Here is a 15,648-nt window from a genome sequence, read left to right on the forward strand (position 1 = left end):
CACATATGCTTAGCAACTACAGGGTTTATTAATTAGAAACCTGTAATTAGAGTCAGAATGACAGTGATGATGGTTTAGTTGGAAAGAAATCATGAAATTTGTGGTCTCTTCCACCTTGAATCTTCTATGATAAATCACCTTGCTTTTGACAGTAGGAAATGTTATCACATTTCAGAAATTAAGGATGATCTTTTGTTTTATTCCAATAATTTACATTTGGTTATCAGCTTCCATACAGAACAAGTATTTTCTGACTCTGTCATGTGAGAAATGAGAGATTATATTATATTCAAGGTCATAAAAATGTGGCTATAGTTTTTGGCTGCCCAAAATGACATTGTTTATTACTAAGTAATCAAAATAAATCACTTTTACACTATTCCAGGTTGACAGGTGTCATTATATAGACCTGTATTCCTACAGGCTTTGCCAGATTACTAAGATTTTTTATTCCCCTCCCTAATTGTTTAGAAGAGAGTTTACAGGAACCTTTGGTTCCCTGTATCATTTACAGCAAACAGTACTTATTAAAAAAGAAAATTAAGGGGAAAATCTTTGAAAACCTGCAATAGTCATATTTTATTTATGGTTATCAGTTTTTTTTTTAAACGTTTGTTTATTTTTGAAAGAGAGAGACAGAGTCCAAGCCAGGGAGGGGCAGAGAGAGAGGGAGACACAGACTCTAAAGCAGGCTCCAGGCTCCAGGCTCTGAGCTGTCAGCACAGAGCCTGACATGGGGCTCAAACCCACGAACCACAAGATCATGACCTAGGTGCTTAACTGACTGAGCCACCCAGGTGCGCCTATCAGTTTTTTATTTTATGAGTAATCCTTCAGATGATCTTGTCATCTTTAGATGAAAAGAAAAATGAGATTTTGTGCTAATTTCCCCCTAGTTTTGTCATTTATTTTTAACTCCATTGAAAAAAAAGCTTTTTTGTGTGTGCACCCACATGTGTATATATGTATATATGTGTATATACATATACACACACGTATGTACACATACACACATATATATGTGTATATACATATACACACATATATACATAAATACACATATAAATAAATATATATATATTTTTCCTTTTATGATGTCTGCTGATAGCAGTTCTGAAATTTTCCTTTTATGATTAGGATGAAAAACAATTTTTTTTCAAAGCAGGGAGTGGCCAAAGTTGAGAGAGCCCATAAATTATTTTGATTGAAGTATCATACATATTTATTTTGTTTGTTCTAAAAATTTACATTTATTGTATCTTATTTTGGTCTTGCACAGTTAGTTCTGCTGTCTGAATGTTAGAAATGAGTGGATAATAAGAAATAAGGCTGGAATGCTTTTTTAGTTACTTTGAAGTGCTGGGCCAGAAACTGACGACTCCATAATAAAAATAATAGAAAATGTTACCTCACATTTGAGCACTACCGTGTGATGGGCACCACGTTTAGTATCACACATGCATTTTCATTTAATTTTACACTACTAGGTAATTAATATTGTTACTTTCATTTCACTGACGTTTACAGAAAGTAGTAGTCCTGTGGTGCAGGAGTCTGATGACATCTGGTATACTCTGTGTGGTCCTGCTTTCTGAAGGAGGAGAGTGACTGTGGGGAAACAAATTGAGAAGGAGAATGTTCATGGAAAGGATTGAAGTTGGGCATATTAGAGGAGTCTCTAGCCAAAGTTTGCTACCTAAGTTTAGCAAAGTCTCTCAGAGACCTCTTCTAAAGTGAACTTTATAGACGAAGTTGAAGCTGTTAGCTACGGATTCCCTCAACTTTCTATCTTAACGTCTTTAAGCTTTTCCAAAGCCCCACATTCAGTCAGAATACAGGATGTACTTCTGGTCAGTCACTACCTTTAATCCAAACCTGGGCAATTTCATGTCTTTTTAGGGAATTGGCCTGATTCCTCATCTTTCTCTTTCCAGTGTTTTCTTTCTCAATTACCTTACATGTATGAACATGTTCTAAAAATAAAGCAGTAACAAAGAAATACTTCCATTTTTTCCGCAGTTGAGTAAAGGCTACTAAATAAAGACAAGATACACTCCCAGCCCTGACAGAGCTTGGATTCTGAGAAAGGGACAAAGATGTGTAAAACATGAAAGTTATAGGTATTAAATGCATCATAATGAAAACAGACATGCTTTCTTGGAAGTCTTACAGATATTATTGTAGGAGTCTCTGTAGGAGCCAAAAAGGAAGAACTGGCCAATTTTCTGGGGAATGGGGCTTGATGAAGGAAGTATAATGCTTGAAATGACTGTGTTGTTCTTTTTAGCAATATTATACTCTCTTACCTTCCCAAAGCTCATGAGCTTGGATAAAGAAAAATCGACATTTACTGTCACAATTTCCCACTCATTCATTCTTCAAAATTTGCACTCCGGCTTTTATCCCAGTATTGTACATCATAGGAGGTTAATTGGTTGAATGAAAACAGCTTTTAATAGCTAACATGCCTGTCTTTTGCCAGACACTGTAATATATATGTGTTTCGCATAGTAATTTGCTTAATTGCTATTCCCATTTCGCAAACAGGTAGCTGAAGCACAGAGAGGTTAAATAACTTAACCAGCATCACAGCTACTAAGTAGTGGAACTGGGTTTCACATCCAGGCATTTTGGCTCCAGAATCCAGTATGAATGACTGAATGGACCTGGTTGCCTCTACTCATGTCTGCACATAGATGCCCATGTACCGAAGGTCACTAATTTTCAAGACATACATTTTTTGTGCCTGTAATGGATTTTCTTTTCTCGCATCTTCTCCTCTCCAATTACCAGTTTGGGAAACTTCTAACACTCTTTGGCCAAATACATCTAGGTACTGGGAATATAGAAATAAAAGTTAGTTCCCACTGCCAAGAAACTTAAAGTCTAATAGGAGAAGATGGAGAGGAAAATAGAGATTGTAATATGGTGTGATAATTGCCATGATAGAATATGCCCAGTGGAGTAGCATTCAGCCCATCCAGAAAAGGGTAATCCTAACCTGAATTTTGATGGAAAAGAAAGATTCAAGAAGATAGGAATCCCAGCCTTCTATCATTTTTCCTTTCTTTTTCCTCTCTGTAGAATGGGATACAGTTGCTTTTTCAGAACTGTCAGAGTTATCCTTTTAACATATCCACATTGTTCTGTTGTTCCTTTTCTTCTTTGTCATGTGCTACTTGCTAACTTCCTCACTGTTTCTACTGCACTTTGGTCTCCAGTGTCTTTGTCATTCATATTTTTTTTTCTTAGTTCATTGCTTTCATTCTACCTAGACACTCTGTCATGTCTAATATAGTAGGAACTTTGTATTTCTTTAGCTTCCTTTCTTCCTCTCTAGCAGGAAAGCCATTAAGTATTTAAAACACCTATGGTAAGTAGTTTCTGCAGTAAAGAAGATAGATCTGGCTCACTTTTGAGGTCACCGGGATATCAATTTCATCCTTATTCTTCCTGAATGTCAAGGGGATTACACCCCTGAAGCCTCTCCATTATCTCTTGTTCCAAGTTCAGTGTTTCTTGGTCATGTTGCTTTAAATATGCCTGCATTTTCCATTCTCGGCTCTGGCTTCCAGCATTTACTAGATAGATGTTGGTACTTGGCATAGGCTGGTATCTGCTAAATGCAAAGCATAGTCTCCCTTGAAAACGTGGTAAGAAAAACTATAAGGAGAAGTGGTATTTGACTCTGGATTCAAACTGAGGTTAAATTCTGGAGTTACCTAGTAGCTGGGCGACTTTGAGCAAGTTACTTAACCTCTCTGCCTCAATTTTCTTATTTTGAAAGTGGGAAAATTAGTAGTGACTACCATATTAGGTTATTTAGGGGATGCTATGAGTTAATGCTTATAAAACTAAAGAATAGTGCCTGGAATATAGATAGAGCAGACATTCAATAAAGGCCTAGGATTTCTGTTTTCTTTCGATAAGTCCTATTTTTTATCCAAGTATTTGGGCCCTGTGTTGCTGTGGTTTCTGCCTTAATTGTTCATCAGGGATTTAGTTTAACTTCAGTGTGCCCATTTTTTTCTCTTCTCTTTTGTGGTTCTCCTCTGCTACTCTAGGAGTTTACAGTTCTAATTTCCTTTTTGTGGTGGAAAACAGCTTGAGAGATTGTCAGGGAGAAAATACCTTGTTATCGGTGATGATTTTATGGCTTGTTAGTAGGGGTTTATAACAATGAAATAGGTTTTTGTTTTCTGTAGCAACAGGGATTATTTAAAAGGTAAAAGTCCTTTCCCCATGCTCATTATAGTTACATGTACTTATTTTAAAAGATAAGAGTATTCCAGAAGTATGAAACTTAAAAGTCAGGGGTGCCTGGGTGGCTCAGTCAGTTAAGCATCTGACTCTTGGCTTTGGCTCAGGCCATGACCTCATGGTTTGTGAGTTTGAGCCCCGCATCGGGCTCATTGGTGACAGTGGGGAGTCCGCTTGGAATTCTCTTTGTCTGCCCCTATCCCCCCTCATGCTCGCGTTCTCTAAGTAAGTAAATAAACTTAAAAGAAAAAAAAAGAAAAGTGAAAGATGCATTCCCTAAATATTTATTGAATGCCTAGTATGTGATAAGATACTGGTAGGTGCCAAAACACAATTGCTCTTAATAGTTTGGTAGAGGTGCCTGGGTGCTCGGTTGAGTGTCTAACTCTTGATTTCGGCTGAGATCATGATCCAGGGTTGTGGGATTGAGCCCGGTGTTGGGCTCTGTGCTGAGTATGGAGCCTGTTAAAGATTCTCTCTCTTTCTCCTCCTCTGTCCCTTTCCCTCACTAGCACACACTCTCTCTAAAAAAAAAAAAAAAAAAAAAAAAAATTTGGTGTATAATCTTAACAGATGTTGAAAAAAATTTTTTTAATGTTTATTTTTGAGAGGTAGAGATCGAGTACAGGGGGAGGAGGGACAGAGAGAGAGGGAGGCATAGAATCCCAAGCAGGCTCTCCAGGCTCTGAGATGTCAGCACAGAGCCTGACCACAGAGCTTGAACCCACGAACTGTGAGATCATGACCTGAGCTGAAATCAGATGCTTATCTGACTGAGCCATCCAGGTGCCCCATCTTACGGCTATTATTAAAGGTCTTTGTAATCGTATAAGTAATACTACTTACAGAAATAAAACCATACTTAAAAATTACTACTTTGTTTCTTGCTTTTCATCACAAAGTAATATATTTTAGATGGTTTTCATATTAGCATAAAAGATTTAGTCAATTCTTTTAAACTATTGGATAGCATTTTTTGAAAGGATGTACCATAATTTAACAAACTTCTATTAAATAATACGTGATAGTTTTCAATTATTATTACAAGCAGTGATACAATGAAATCTTTTACATATATCTCTCTGGCATAAGTGTTCCTGGAAGAATAAATTTTTAGAAGTGTAGTTGCTAAATCAAATGGTATATTAATTTAGAATCTTAATACATTTTAAAAGATGACTCTTATTTAAACATCAGCTTTCTTGCTTGTTCCCCCATATTTTTATCAACAGTAGGCATTATTCCTTATTTTATCTGTTTTTTTTTCTGTTTCATTGTTTTAATTTGAATAAAAAAATAATTGAGATAGGGATTTCTTCAGTGTCTTTATTGGCCAGTTATATTTTATACAGCTGTACTATGTTTATGTCCTTGGACCAATTTTCTGTTGGATATTTTAGTTTATTGAGTATCAAGACCATTTGTCATATGTTCAAAAAATGTTTTTTAATGTTTATTTATTTTTGAGAGACAGAGAGGGAGACAGGGAGGGAAGGAGAGAGGGAGAGAAAGAGTGTGCATTCAAGCAGGGGAGGGGTAGAGGGAGAGGGGAACAGAGGATCTAAAGCAGGCTCCAGGGTCTGGGCTGACAGCAGAGAGTCTGATGTGGGGCTCAAACCATAAGCCATGAGATCATGACCTGAGCTGAAGTCAGATGCTTAACTGACTGAGCCACCCAGGTGCCCTGGAAATTTTTTTTTAATGTACTCTATACCTTACTTCATATAAGGTTTTAATATATAGGTAGTCAGATTTCTTAATCTTTCTTATGGCATCTCAATTTTGTTTTATTCCTTTACCAACAAGAATAAGAAGAATCTGAGATTTTCTGTGTCAGTAGTAATGATTAGAGTCCTATTTTCTTTTTCCCTTTCATTATGTTCTTAGATTTTAGTCTCCAATTTAGCATGTACAACTTCATCAAATACTTTGGAACCTTGTTGTATTATTATTTACTGTGGAGCAAAATAGAGTATAAGGTGGGACCATCCTGGACCCTGCTTAATTGAAATCCAATTTATATTATAAGTACTCATATTATACTTGGTACCAATTTGTAGGAAGAGTGATCAGCAGTCCCTATTTGCCTGAGATAAGTTTCACCTTTTTTCCAGTGTAACTTTTTAAAAAAATTTTCTTTTAATGTTTATTTAGTTTTGAGAGAGAGAGGGGAGAGAGCACGAGTGTAGGGGAGAGAGTGAGGGGTGGGGGAGACACAGTGTGAAGCAGGCTCCAGGCTCTGAGCTATCAGCACAGAGCCCCATATGGGGCTCAAACTCACGAATCGTGAGATCATGACCTGGGCCGAAGTTGGATGCTCAACTGACTGAGTCACCCAGGTGCCCCTCCAGTGTAACTTTTAATAGTGACCCTCTTTACTACCTCAGTTTAGATGAAAAAGTGTAAGGATTATAAGGGATAGTTGTTTACCTGGGATAGTTCTTTAGGACATTTTAATATTAAGGCTTCATTTGTTGCTGTTTACATTATTCCTGCAATACTTCATTTGTTTTAGCTTTTTAAAAACCTCTCATTTCTATTATTTTCATGAACTTGTTGGAAAGTTCACAGAATTGCTTATGTGAGGTATTTACCTTCTTGACCATTCCAATATCCAGACTAATGTTCACATTTTGAATAAAGTGTTCTAAAGAAGTTGAAGTATTTGTCTACGTGTGTGCATATGTTTTGGTTATATTTTACTAAACATGTGATAAAATCTTTTTGTGTAAGTATGACCAAATCTTTTAACTAGGCCAAATATACCTACCTTTATTTTGTTGTTTTTTGGTGTTAATTATATCCACTGATATGAATTAGCTTATACTTGCTTGGATCATTGGCTTTGTGGTATGCTGAGTAATACTGTTCTGAACACAGATCCCTGTGGGACTCACTTAATGCCAACTTCTCTTGTACTGTTAACAACATTGATAAAACACTGGTCCTTGCAAAGAGCCAGACAGATTTTTATTTAGCTTATTTTATCATTCAGATAATACGTTTCCAGATTTTTCGTATATAGCTCTGTGTCAAAGTCCTTATTCTAATGAGATAAATTGTGCCCATTACATTTCCTTTCTCTGCCAGCTCTGTTACCGCTTAAAAGATTTATAGAGCTTACAGTTACTCATTTCATCACTGACTGTAGGCTGTAACTCAACCCATCTTACTCTTTCTAAAGCTATTACTTTACATATTGGGATATTTTATAAAATTGCCATTTTAAAAGGCCAAACATTTTAGTATTTCCTTTAGTCGGAAGTATTTGTACTTATGAGGGAGCCTGGGTGGCTCAGTCAATTGAGCATCTGACTCTTGATTTCAGCTCAGGTGGTGATCTCAGGGTTGTGGGATCAGGCCCCGTGTGGGATTCTGTCTCTCTCGCCCCCTCTGCCCCCGTCCCCTGCTCACGGTCTCTCTTTGTCTCTCTCTCTCAAAAACAAAAAATTTGTACTTATGAATATACCCTTAAAACCTTAAAGTTTTAAATATTTCTAGTTGTGTGTTTGTTATCATAATATATATATATTTCTCAGTGTTATATATTGATAGTTCTCAGTATTACGTATCAATATATATACCTGTATCTTCATTTCAGTGTTTGTGTCAATAATAAAAGATTAATATTTGAGAATATTAGTCTCGTGAGTAGTGAGTGTATCACATAGGAATTTCTGATTGTGTTACCATTAACTTTAAAATTTTACTCTCTTGGGGCGCCTGGGTGGCTCAGTTGGTTAAGTGTCTGACTTCGGCTCAGGTCATGGTCTCATGGTTTGTGAGTTCAAGCTCCACACCAGGCTCTGTGCTGACAGCTCAGAGCCTGGAGCCTGCTTGGGATTCTGTGTCTGCCTCTCTCTTTGCCCCTACCCCACTCATGTTCTGTCTCTGTCTCTGTCTCTCTCTCTCTCTCTCTCTCTCTCTCTCAAAAATAAACAAACATTAAAAAATTTATACAATTTTACCCTCTTTGGATAAAGTTATTTATATATAGGTATTTTCAATTTCATACTATGTAAACTGAATAGGAATTTTTATAAAACATTTAATGCTTTGGGATTATATCTAGGCACTAAAGATATATTAATGAAGTTTTTACTGTTTTTTTTCCAGTGGGCATAATAATATAAGCAAAAGTATTGTTTGTTTTATTAGACACACAGTCATATTCCTTGATTAACAATATATAAATATCAAAAATATAATACAATGTTGGTCATTTTTGTTTTTGTGTTTCTTCTGCAGAGAGTGATAATGAACTCTCAAGTGGAACCGGTGATGTGTCTAAGGATTGTCCTGAGAAGATCCTTTATTCTTGGGGAGAACTGCTAGGAAGATGGTAAAAAATTTATTTTTCTTATTGAAAATTTTACATTTACCTAGTTGATGTTCATTTGTCTTATTAAAATCTATATGTTTATCTTAATATTAGTATATTAATGTAGTTTAAAAACATGAAAGTTAAAATGTAATTCATAGATACTCTTTATGTTTGCCTGAGTCTTCCACCCAATATGGTCTTATTTAACTTACTTTTGGAAGATATATTTGTCTTATTATTTCATTCAGGCAGAACATTGCTCAGAGTAATCAGCTGTTTGCTTTATTGCTAAAACATGTAAATATCTATTGTTAAAGGGTTATATTTCCTTTCTCTCCTAAGTCTATTACCATGAAAAGAGGTTATAGTGCTTAGAGTTACTCATTTCACCACTGATTATAAACTGTTAACCAAGCCTGTTTTATTCTTTCTGACTAAAACTGTTACTTTATGTTTTGGAGCATTTTATCTGGAACTACAAAAAAGGGTACTTTGTTTATATTTATTACACATACTCTGTTTATTAAGTTTTTTAAAGAGGAAATCATGACTATCAGTTGTTAGTAAAATTAAATAATTTTGCCCACAAAAAGATTCTGCCATACCAGTATATAGAAACCACGATTTATTATTGAGTATGCGTATCAAATCACATACACGCAGGTAGTCCAGGAGAAACTACTAGGTCTGGGAAAAATTTCACACATTTTATACAGTAAAGCAGAAGAAGAAATAATTAAAACTTTATATTTTTTAAAAAAATGTATATTTATTTTTGAGAGAGAGAAAGAACGAGAATGTGCGGTGGAGGGGCAGAGAGAGAGAGAGGGACAGAGGATCCAAAGTGGGCTCTGTGCTGATAGCAGAGAGTCCTATGTGGGGCTCAAACTTGAACTATGAGATCATGACCTGATCTGAAGTCAGATGCTTAATCAACTGAGCCACCCATGTGTCCCTAAAACTTTATACCTTTTGATAAAGATAATCTTTATCAAATCTCCTATACACTTCCTAAGGGATTACTGATTTAATTTAAGAGATACATATTTATAGCTCTGATGGTCAGAAAGCTTATGACTTCTCAGTATGAAATCTGGAGAGTAGGTTTATCAACTTCCTGAACAAAATGTTGAACCTATTATGTTTTTAAGGAGATACCCTAAGTGTTAGGAGGGCTAGCTGTCTCCCCTTAATCGAACAAAGAAAATTCATCTTACTTATCTTGTACATACAAACTATAAATTGAACACATCTCAGAGGGTTTATTTAACTCCTTAAGTAATGGAGCCAGTTAGATATTACAACCAATCAGGATGAGAATTCAGTTTAGAGATTTATATTCTCTTCCTGATAATTCACTTGCATTGCCATGAGCAGGAATTATTTTCATAGCTATGGACAAAAAACTTATGCATGTCTAGTTTTCCACACATTATCTTCTGTTGAGAGTTGTAAATTTGCCTTATCAAAGACGAATAGAAGCACACACCTCTATCATATCAGGTAATTCCCAGAAGCTGCAGCATTCCATACATTAGCCCATTTCAAAACTTTTCACAATTTTTCCCTATATTGTATCCAGAGGTTAATAGATTAACGTAATAAGCATTGTCCATGTTTCTAAATTTATGTTTTTACTGATTTCACTTAGTATTATTCATGGCAGTTGTTAAAGGTGATAAGGAAGACTTTATTCAGGAGGGGGAGCTATCGTGACAGGTATAGGGGTTCCTGAAATGAGGTCTTGCAGTAGGGGAGAGACTGGGCTCAACTCCAAATACTGCAAGGAAAAGCGCAAATTTACAGCCAGGGAGAGGGTGGAGGTTAGCAAATGGAAAATTACTGAGAGAAAACATCAGGGGTAAAGAGATTCGTGGCTAACTTGACTTAACAAATTCTTGCTAAAGGTGGATCAGGATGATCAGACATTACTTGAATATGGTGGAGGATGAGGAACTCAATTAGAAATCAAGAGTAATCAGGTACTGATGATGGCAGATTCTGGCTAAACTGACTTAGTAGGATTCTTGCTAAAATTGGACAATGCAGAGATGAGCATGGAAGCTTGAAAAGTCAGACCTATTTGAGAAGAGAGTTCAGGTGAGCCTAAACAAGTTTGGTCAAAAAGAGAGTCTTTGGGAGCACCTGACTGGCCCAGTTAGTAGAACATGCTAGCCTTGATCTCAGGGTTGTGAATTTGAGCCTCATGTTGAGCGTAGAGATTCCTTAAAAGTAGTAAAAGCTTTGAGAGGGAGAGGGAGAATATCTTTGTCATTAGTTAATAGAATTTCATAGGGGAGTTAGGTGTTGGGAGTGGGGAAGGGGTGCTGATCAGAGCAAGAAGGTTGTTTGAGTCCAGTCTGGAAAAGAGAAGCCGTGCCAACCTTTTCAAACAGAAGGGTATTAATGCAAGTAATTGGTTTCTAGTGTGTTAGAATGCTGAAAGAAAGAAGACATTGAAGTAACCCCAGTAGTAGGAAGCAGCTGTATCCTCTAGGGCCAGAGAAATAAAATGGAAGTTTTGTGACCAGAATCTAGGGACTTAGTGGAGGTCTCCTGAGGAGCTGGTGCAGGGACCTCTGAGGAAGGCTGTGCAACTGGTTGCTTAGGCTTTTGAGGATACTCAGAGTAGCTAGGGTTTAGAAGAAACCGTGAGGGGAGGGGTCATTTGGTTAGTTCTTTGCTTCTGAAGAGATACCCAGACCCCTGAGCTGGTTGGGGGAAAAACACTTTGTGATTGGTGCTAGTATTTCCTAGAGGGCCCGGCAGGTATTAGTAATTCTCGGGAGTTGTGGTATAGCTACTCCTGGCGGTGCAGTCTTTCTTTTCTTCTACCGTTCGATTGCGTTCCGCTGTTACTTATTGGCAGAACCTACCTTGGACACTGAGTTTTACAAGGTTGTAGGATACAAGGTAAATAATGCAAAAATCAATCTTGTTTGTATATACTAGCATTGAAAATTGGAAAGGAAATTTAAAAACCTACAAAAGCACTAGAAAAAAAATCAAACATTTAGGTAGAAATTGAATAAACTGTTACTAGATCTATACTTTGAAAAACTAGAGAACAGTAATGAAAGACCTCAATAAATGGAAAAATATACCATGTTCATAGAATTAAAGTCTCAATATTAAGATTTCCATTCTTCCCATACTAATCATTGGGATCAGTGTAATTTCAGTCAAAATCCTAGTGGAATTTTTTGGGTAGCAATTGAAAAGCTGATTCTAAAATTTGTATAGAAAAGCAAAGTAACTAGAAGAGCCAAAGCAATTTTAAAAATGAAGAACAAACTTGGGAGACTTATACTACCTGATGTCAGGGATTACCTGATTTCAGGGATTACCATCAAGCTACAGTAATCAAGACATTACTGATTAAAGGATAGACATATAGATCAAAGTTGCAGAATAGAGAGTTCGGAAATAGAGCCACACAATCTAAAAAGATATTTCTCCAAAAAGACATACAAATGTCCAGTCAGCACATGAAAAGATGCTTAACATCATTAGCTATCAGGGAAATGCAAATCAAAACCACAGTGAGATACCATTTTACATCTACTGGGATAATAAAAAAAGACAATAACTAGTGTTGTTGAGGGTGTGGAGAAATTGAAACCCTAAAAACACTGCTGATAGCAATGTAAAATGATGCAGCCATTTTGGAAAACATTCTTGGCATTCCTCAAAAGGTTAAATACAGAGGTATGATATGGCCTAACAATCCCACTTGTAGTTATATACCCAATAAAAATGAAAGCATATGTCTACGTAAACATTTGTACATAAACATTTATGGTATCATTGTTCATAATAACTAAAAAGTGAAACCAGTTCTCATGTCTACCAAGTGATGAATGGATAAATAAATGTGGTATATACATACAGTGGGATATATTCAGCAATAAAAATAAAGTACTGGTACATCTGCAACATACATGACCCTTAAAAACATTATGTTGTGTGAGGAAAACAAATTAGAAAAAACCAATTGTACGATTTTATTTATATGAAGTATCCAGAATAGGCAAATTCGTAGAGATAGCAAATAGATTAGTGGTTGTGTAGAGCTGGAGTGGGGATTTAGGGAAGTAGGGAGTGATTGCTAAGAAGTACGGGGTTTCTTTTTAGGGTAATGAAAATGTTCTAAAATTAATTTTGGTAATGGCCACACAACTGTGAATATATTAAAACCACTGGATTAAGTACTTCAAATTATATCTCGATCTAGCTGTATACACAAAAGAAATATGCACAAATATGGTCTATTGATTTTAAACAGAGGTGTAGTTGAGATTTGATGGAGAAAGGATAGTCTTTTCAGCAAATAATGCTTAGTAATTGGATATCTATTTGCAGTAAAAAAGTAAAAAAGAACAGTAAAAAAGAACCTTGAAGCATACCTTGCCCCATATAGAAAATTAAATCAAAATGGGTCATAGGCCTAAATGTAAGCTAAAATTATAAAAGCTATAGAAGAAAACATAGGAAATCTTTGTGACCTTTGGTTAGGCAGAGATTTCTTACATATGACACCAAGGAATGATCTATGAAAGAAAAAAACTAATAAATTTGACTTCATCAAAACTAGAAACTTTTGTTTTTCAAAAGACATTGAAAAGAATGAAAAGTTACACACTGGGAGAAAATATGTGCAAAACTCGTATCGATAAAAGACTTATATCCAGAATAAAAAAAAAATTCTCAAAACTTAATACTAAAAAAAGCCCATTTAAAAATAAGCACTGGGTGTTGTATGGAAACCAATTTGACAATAAATTTCATATATTAAATAAATAAATAAATAAATAAATAAATAAATAAATAATAAGCAAAAGATCTGAACAGACAATTCACCAAAGAAGATATTTTGGGGGCGCTTGAGTGGCTCAGTTGGTTTAAAGTGTTTGACTCTAGGGGCGCCTGGGTGGCGCAGTCGGTTAAGCGTCCGACTTCAGCCAGGTCACGATCTCGCGGTCCGTGAGTTCGAGCCCCGCGTCGGGCTCTGGGCTGATGGCTCAGAGCCTGGAGCCTGTTTCCGATTCTGTGTCTCCCTCTCTCTCTGCCCCTCCCCCGTTCATGCTCTGTCTCTCTCTGTCCCAAAAATAAATAAAAAACGTTGAAAAAAAAAATTTTTTTTTAAAGTGTTTGACTCTTGATTCCAGATCAGCAGGTCATGATCTCATGGTTCGTGAGTTCAAGCCCCGTGTTGGGATTCTTTCTCTCTCCCTCTCTCTCTGCTTCTCCCCTGCTCTCTCTTTTCTCTCTCTCAAAATAAGTAAATAGACTTAAAAAAAGATATTTTGGATTACAAATAAGCCTATGAAAAGATGCTAAACAACTTTAGTCATTATGGAAATACCAATTAAATCCACAATGAGATATTACTATATTACTATACGCATACTCAAGTGGCTAAAATAAAAAACAACAACAACAACAACAACAATAAAACACTGATAATACCAAGAGCTGGCAAGGGTACAAAGCAACCTGTTTTGCTGGAGGAAATGCAAAATGATGCAGTTGTTTTGGAAAGTTTGACAATTTTTTTTGTAAAGTTCAACACATACTTCTTAAATTACCCAGCAATTCCAATTCCACTCCTGTGTATTTACCCAAGTGAAATGAAAACCTGTATACAAATGTTTACAACATCTTTGTTCATAGTTGTCCCAGACTATAAACAATCCAAATGCTCTCCAACCTGGATCAACTAACTGGTACAATGGAATCAACTAACTGGTCAGTGGAATACTCCTGAGCAATTAAAAGAGTGAGCTACAGATACATGCAACAGCACGATAGATCTCAAATGCATTATATTAAGTGAAATATGTCAGATTCGAAAGGCTTAATACCATATCATTTCATTTATATAAGATTCTAGAGAAGCCAAAAACTTTCATGATAGAAAATGTGTCAGTAAGATAAAGACAGAGAGGGAGGCAAACCATAAGAGACTCTTAAATATAGAGAACAAACTGAGGGTTGCTGGAGGGGAGGTGGGTAGGAGATGGTCTAAATGGGTGATGGGTATTAAGGAGGGCACGTGTTGGGATGAGCACTGGGTGTTATATGTAAGTGATGAATCACTGGGTTCTACTCGGAAACCAGTACTACACTGTATGTTAACTAACTTGAATTTAAATAAATAAAGAAAATGTATCAGTAGCTGCCAAGAATTGATCATGTTGGGTGGCGTTGACTACAAGGGAGCATAGGAGAGTTTTTTAATGGTTATAGTGATGACCACACAGCTATATGAATTTGTCAAAACTCACAGAACTGCGGTGTATTTTATGCTGCATAAATTGTGCCTTAAATGGGAGAAAAAAAATCACAAAAAAATCAAAAACCCTGAGTATTAGTCTGGAGCATTTTAGTTGTTGAAGTACAAAATACTACTACTGCTACATCAGAAAAACAAAAGAAGGAAAAAAGACCTAAATGCTTTTTCATGTTGTATAGTACACAGAACACATCAGAACAAATAATAAATATTAATGAAGGAAGGAAATGGGGAAAAAAGGGAGAAAGACGGGAATGAAATTTATGGCTTATGTGTAGAGTAGCTCTTTGAGGTGCATGCTTTTCATAGGTCAGTGCCTTCATAATCCCTTGTATCACGTTCCTCTCTCTTTGATTTGTGGTGTTCATTGTCGGAATCACTGTCTTGAACTCATTTTTCTGTTGTAACCCTTCAAAGTTAGGTCAAATGCACATGATCTCCTTAATGTTACTGTTGTCTTACAGGTCCTTATCATCATCCCTAGAATATAGTAGGTGCTCAACGAATATTTATTGAATGAATTTTATAAATGAAAGATTCCTGACTTACAGATTTCTGTCCCTTCAAGTCTGTAAAAATTTTATGTGCTTATATTTTGGTACTTGGTTATTTCTTACATGTAATTTTTAAATAAATGTAAATTGATATATTTCCTGTTACATTATAAGTAGATTCATTTTTCTTAGGACAGTTACTTGACCACTTTATGTCTTGATAATGTCATGGTATGATGAAGTGTTTTGACTTAAACATTTTAAAAGCATCTTTC

At 35.9% G+C, this 15,648-nt stretch overlaps 1 protein-coding gene across 6 annotated transcripts in view; it reads left to right on the top strand.

Moving 5' to 3' along the window:
- RABGAP1L (RAB GTPase activating protein 1 like) overlaps positions 1-15,648 on the top strand; it is a 758,910-nt gene that overhangs the window by 202,705 nt on the left and 540,557 nt on the right. For all 6 annotated transcript variants that reach the window (XM_058701185.1, XM_058701181.1, XM_058701183.1 and 3 more), the window contains one exon: positions 8,509-8,602. In XM_058701185.1, the coding sequence (XP_058557168.1) occupies positions 8,509-8,602 (94 nt within the window). The remainder of the gene's footprint in view (positions 1-8,508; positions 8,603-15,648) is intronic.

Source organism: Neofelis nebulosa, chromosome 15, assembly GCF_028018385.1.
Source record: "Neofelis nebulosa isolate mNeoNeb1 chromosome 15, mNeoNeb1.pri, whole genome shotgun sequence".
Classification (NCBI taxonomy): domain Eukaryota; kingdom Metazoa; phylum Chordata; class Mammalia; order Carnivora; family Felidae; genus Neofelis; species Neofelis nebulosa.